The sequence below is a fragment of the Triticum urartu genome, chromosome 1A (genome assembly GCF_056163025.1).
Source record: "Triticum urartu cultivar PI428250 chromosome 1A, HENAU_Tu73, whole genome shotgun sequence".
Taxonomy (NCBI): domain Eukaryota; kingdom Viridiplantae; phylum Streptophyta; class Magnoliopsida; order Poales; family Poaceae; genus Triticum; species Triticum urartu.
In genome coordinates, this window is record NC_141873.1 from 32267138 (window position 1) to 32273442 (window position 6305).

A 6305-nucleotide genomic window follows, 5' to 3' on the forward strand; every position below is an offset into this window, starting at 1 on the left:
ACACAAAATGACCGACGCATGCTTCGACGAGAACATGTCATTCTGGCACGAACGTCTTCCCAAGGGGAACAAGTGCTCGACCAGTTTGGAGGAGGCGAAGAAAATCGTGTGTCCTCTGGATTTACCGCACGTGAAATACCATGTGTGCATGAACAATTGCATCATTTATCGGGACGAGCACGCGGAGTCTACCATATGTCCGGTGTGCGGCGTCACTCGATACAAGAAGAGGAAGAAAGCTCCTCGAAAAGTGGTGTGGTACTTTCCGATCACTCCTCGTCTGCAGCGGTATTTCGCGGACCCTAAGGTAGCAAAGCTCCTGCGTTGGCACGCGGATAGGGAGGAGAAGAAGCGAGAAGATGACGCAAATGAGCCGGAGATAGATAAAAAAGACAAGATGCTGAGTCACCCTAAGGATGCGAGCCAGTGGCAAGCGTTGAACTTTGAAGACCTAGAATTTGGGAACGATCCAAGGAACATCGTGCTGGGCGCGAGCACCGATGGAGTCAATCCGTTTGGCAGCCAGAGAAGCACACATAGCACCTGGCCTGTGTTTGTGTGGATGTACAACCTTCCCCCCTGGTTGTGCATGAAGAGGAAGTACATTCACATGAGTGTGCTAATTGAAGGACCGAAACAACCAGGGAACGACATCAATCTGTATCTGGGGCTGCTGAAAGAGGAGCATGACATGCTGTGGAAAACGCCAGCCAATACGTGGGACACCGCAGAGAAAGAATATTTCCCTATGAGAGCCGCGCTGCTCACGACGGTGCACGACTATCTCGGTTACGGATATGTCGCGGGGCAGGTGGTCCACGGATTTTCTGGATGCGTCAGGTGCATGGATGACACAACGTATCGCCAGCTAGATAGAGATCCCGGGTCTTCGAAAACCATGTTCATGGGACATCGAGCCTCAGATAGGCGAGGTGCGAAATATGATTAGCCCCAACACACTCAAGAAGGCGGTCTGTGAGCAGAACTCGGTCCCATTACAGGAGAAGAAGAAGGCATGCAAAAGAAAGACTAACAAGGGTGCGGGCCAGCCGGCACCGAGTACGATCCGTGCTCAGGACGGGCCACCTTCACCTGAGGATATCTCGAGGAGGGTGCATGTGGCGGGGAGGCCGATGCTACCGAGAAATATGCTCGATGCTGCAACCGGTGCTATGAGGAGTCTGCATGACAGTGTTCTTTCTTTGGAGAAGCGGCATCTCGGAGAGAAGGATGTGGCATACCCGGTTTTTGCGGCCAAGGTGACAGAGGGCAAGGGCTTTGTGGATAACTCCATCGGGGGTACGATCGTCCTGCGGTTTGATGACATCCATGCTATGTTGAACCTTCATCCGCTGCACTACACGTTCGTTCGGCTATTTTCGCTGAGTATGGAGATGCGGATCATTCGCGACAAGACCCCGGACATCGTGATAGTCGATCCCTTCTACATGCGTGCCAAGATCTTGGGCAGCGCTGGGGACCGGCAAGTCGCGAGTTCTTACCTCGAAGGCATCATTCTGGAAAACCAAGATAAGGATAACTTCCTCGTGCCTTACTTTCCCGAGTAAGTCCTCCCCTCAACCGCCCCGTAACATATGAATTCTTAGATTTCGATCGTTTTTCTTTTAACATTCCGTGTTTTCTGCAGTGACACACGTTGCACGCTCATCCTCCTAAGCCCCAAATATTCCATGGCCACGTATTTCGACCCGGACCGTCAGTCGAACGTAGACTACACAAATGTCAAGAAGGTTCTTGATGATGTTCTCCCCGGCTACATCAAATCTGGAGGCACCTTCACCAGGCCTATTCGTAAGTACGGCAAGCACGTGTTCTCCCACAATATGACGTTCTGCTGCGTCAAGCAGCCGCCTGGCGGTCAGAAGGGTGCCTACTACGCCATCCATCACATGCGGGCGATCGTACGGGACCATCATCAACTTCTGCTACCGAGTAGACTCAAAGATTGGGCCGCGAGCGTGTCGGCAATTCAGGACACGGACATCAAACAAGAATTCTTTCGCATCCAGTCGGAGTTTGCGGAAATCATCCATCAAGATGTCCTTCGTACCGCGGGGCAGTTCTACCTCAGAAATCAACCGTCCAACAGTGACATCGACACAATCCTACAAATGCAGGCTGAAAACGCCCGTTGTTTCATGACTCCCACGATAGACGGCGGCTTCATCCACGCTCCGGTCCCTTGAGTCGAGTCGAAAGTAGTGATGTTGTGTCTAGTTCTGCAACATCGATTGGCTCATGTTGTAATTAAACTTTAATGAACTTGTAGTATGTCTCTTTGGTTCCGAGAGTCGTTCAACTTAGATGTAATCGATGCTATTAATGTCTTGCTTTTCTCTTTCGATCGTTCTATTGCATACTTATATATTGCTTATGTATTGTCTGTGAATTGGTACTAACGTTTCGTTTGGCTACTGCATAGGGATGCCGTGGTATGTCGTGTACAAGGGTAAGGTTCCCGGAGTCTACGACGACTGGGAGGAGTGTCGGAGACAGGTTCACCGATTCAGCGGTAACAGTTACAAAGGGTACGCCACTAGGGCCGAGGCCGAATCTAGATACGCCCGCTATCTAGCGGGAGAGGGGAGGGAGCGTTGGAGGAACCGGATGAAGACGAGTTTCATCGTGATGATGCTCATCGTGATGACCGCAGCTCTCTTCTATGTGATGGTAGTTTAGATGATCGATATCGACTTGTAATGTGAAGACAAACTCGCGGTCTTGAGACTTGTAGTATAATGTTCTATCTTTGTTCGGTCTTTTCAATTCGGAGACTAATATGATGAATTGTATTCGGAGACTAAAATGATGAATTGTATTCAGAGACTAATCTTCTATTGTATTCGATGAATCTGTTGTTGATGTGTGCTGTCTATATTTTGTCCAATTATACATTTTGTAACCTGTGCAAAAAACTGAAAATAAAAAAAATAAAAAAACCTAATATTCATACTAATGGCGCATCACATCATAGTGCGCCATTAGTATGCCAAAGGATACTAATGGCGCATCATTAAACTGTGCGCCATTAGTATGCCGAAGTTACTAATGGCGCATCCTGTTGTCGTGCGCCATTAGTATGCCAAAGCACCTGGGTATACATGGCCCCCTGGGAGGCATACTAATGGCGCACTATTGTATATACTAATGGCGCATCTGAGGTGCGCCATTAGTATACCAGATACTAATGGCGCACCAGTGGTGCGCCATTAGTAAAATATACTAATGGCGTGCTACTAATGGCGCACCACTAATGCGCCATTAATGGCCAAATTAGGTGCGCCATTAGTAGGCCTTTTCCTAGTAGTGTCGGATCTCATGGCTTTGTGCCATTCTTTTGAGATGGGACCCGCCATCGCTTCCTTGTAGTGCGCAGGTTCATCATCTTCAAGAATGAAGATTTCGTTATGAAACCACTCAGGTGGCTGGATAGCCCTACCTGATCTGCGCGGTTCAGTTACAACATTGTCTGAAGTCTCCGCATCACATGCGACAACTTCTGGCTCGGTTGTAGGGATAATTAGCGGAATTTCTTCCGGTTCCTTAGCCATATCAACGGTTGCCGGAGATTCACTAATCCCATTAAGTTGTACTGTCCTCCCACTCACTTCTTTAGTGAGAAACTCTTTCTCAAGAAAGACTCCATGTTTTTCAACAAACACTTTGTTCTCGGAGGCGTGGTAAAAAGAATACCCAACTGTCTCCTTGGGATAACCTACAAAGTAACATTTGTCTGATCTGGGATCAAGTTTTCTTGGCTGTAAACGCTTTACATAAGCTTCACAACCCCAAATTTTTAAAAACGACAGGTCGGGTTTCTTCCCGTGCCACATCTCATGTGGTGTCGGCTCAACAGATTTAGACGGTGCTTTGTTTAGTGTGTGAGCAGCAGTAAGTAGTGCGTGACCCCAAAAAGATATCGGAAGATTTGTAAGAGACATCATCGACCTTACCATGTCCAACAAGCTTCGGTTACGTCGTTCCGATACTCCGTTTCTCTGTGGAGTTCCGGGAGGCGTAAGTTGTGAAACGATTCCACGGTCACTCAGATGTTGGCCAAACTCATGACTAAGATACTCGCCTCCGCGATCAGACCGCAGAAACTTAATCTTTTTGTCACGATGATTTTCTACCTCATTCTGAAATTCTTTAAACTTTTCAAAGGTTTCTGACTTATGCTTCATTAGGTAGATATATCCATACCGACTTAAATCATCAGTAAAAGTCACGAAGTAGAAATACCCACCCCGTGCGGCTGTGTTCATTGGACCACATACATCACTATGTATTATTCCCAATAATTCATCCGCCCGTTCAGGATGACCCGTGAACGGCGTCTTGGTCATTTTCCCCATCAAGCAAGCTTCACATGTGTCAAATGATTCAAAATCAAAGGACGGTAAAACTCCATTTTTATGGAGTCTTTGCATGCGTTTCTTTCCGATGTGGCCAAGCCGACAGTGCCACAAGAAAGTGGTGGTGGTATCAGCCTTCCTAAGGCGTTTAGCATTCACGTTAAAGACATCATTTCCACATTCAAGATTTAGTATGAAAAGGCCCCCAACAATGGGTGCAAATCCATAAAACATATCCTTACAATAAAGTGAACAACCATTGTTCTCCGACTTGTACGAATACCCATCGTGTACTAAACATGATCCGGAGATAATGTTTCTACACAACAGTGGAACAAAATAATAGTTACTTAGTTCTAAGATAAATCCTGAAGGGAGACGTAGAGGCATAGTGCCGACAGCTTGAGCGGCGATCCCAGCGCCGTTCCCGACGCGCATCACGACTTCATTCTTTGCCAGCTTGCGCACCTTCTGAAGCCCCTGTATCGAGTTGCAAATGTGAGCAACCGATCCGGTATCAAATACCCAAGACTTAGAATTTTCGCTAGCAAGCAAAACGTCAATGACATTAACTTGTATAACAATTATACCTTTTCCGGTTTTCCCGGTCTTCTTATCTTCCAGATACTTCTTGCAGTTTCTCTTCCAGTGTCCTGTGCCCTTGCAGTAGAAGCACTCAGTTTCATTCTTGGCTCCACCCTTAGAGTTGCTTTGGGAGCCGGTCTTACCGGCGCCCTTGCCCTTCTTTGGCTTGCCTTTCTTTTTGAAACTGGCGGTTTTATTCACAAGCAACACTTGCTTGCGATTTTTCCGCAGTCCTCCTTCTGTAGTTTTCAGCATGGCGAGCACCTCTTCCGGTGTCTTCTCCATCCCTGTCATGTTGTAGTTCATGACAAAACCGTCGTAAGACGGGGGGAGTGAAGAAAGCAACATGTCCATCATATGGCCAGGTGGAAGTGGAAATTCCAGGGCTTTAAGCCTTTCAGAATAGCCAATCATTTTGACCACGTGTTCGCCAACTGAACTACCCTCAGCCATCTTGCATTCCATCAAAGCCTTCATGATATCAAATCATTCAGACTTTGTGGTTTCATATCACGGGGTTTATGGAATTCAAAACGTTTTTGAAGCCCTGGACTCATGCAAGCTAGCATGAGGCACTGCACTAAGTTGTGATCACCATCCTTAGTGGCCCAGACATTTTGTTCATCTTCCGGGGCCTCTGCCGCCGGTTTAGCTGGAAGAGCAGTTTCAAGCACGTACAATTTCTTAGCGCTCCTGAGGACAATCCTCAGGTTACGGACCCAGTCCGCATAGTTGTTTCCAGTCATAGATAACTTCTCTTTCTCTAACATCGAGCCTAAGTTGAACGCGGTGTTGCGAGCCATTTGATCTACAACGGAAAACACAAGTTTCACTTAGACTTTGTTTATAATGAAATTTGCGCTAGTGAATAAACATTTTTATTCTAAAATGCACTCCCACTCAAATCAATATCTCTCAAAATTGATTATGAGTGATTCAAGATCCATGTCTTGATTGTTCGCCATTGGTGTAACACCACTGATGACAAAAATCTTAACTGGTAGGCCAACTTGCCAATCACATCACTATGTGACTCTTGTTCATCTTTTCATGCGTGTGTTCCGAGCTCATGACGGTCATGCCTGAACGTCAAGACAACCAAGTGATCTCGCTGCGAGGTCTCAACTCACCCGCCTGACACTTCTCTAATCGTTCGTACCCGTGTGACATGGCGCACCCCGAAAAGATAGGTGCCGTGACGGTGCTACACTTGGGAGAACACTATCTACTTGATATCTTTAAGTGAGAGATCACCCTAATAAAAGCGACTACCGCGCAATCAAGAAGGGTGCATCATAGGGGATAAACATCTCAGGCAATTCATAATTAGCATGATATGGTATA

General features: G+C 46.9%; 1 protein-coding gene across 1 annotated transcript; it reads right to left on the minus strand.

Annotated features, from left to right (window-relative positions):
* Window positions 1–4821: 4821 nt before the first annotated feature.
* On the minus strand, window positions 4822–5453 carry LOC147988758 (uncharacterized). The gene is made up of 2 exons (XM_087546683.1): window positions 4967–5453; window positions 4822–4856 (listed from the first exon to the last, which is right to left on the minus strand). The coding sequence occupies exons 1-2, from the start codon at window positions 5436–5438 to the stop codon at window positions 4822–4824; spliced, it is 507 nt and encodes a 168-aa protein (XP_087402809.1). The 5' UTR covers window positions 5439–5453.
* Window positions 5454–6305: the final 852 nt, after the last annotated feature.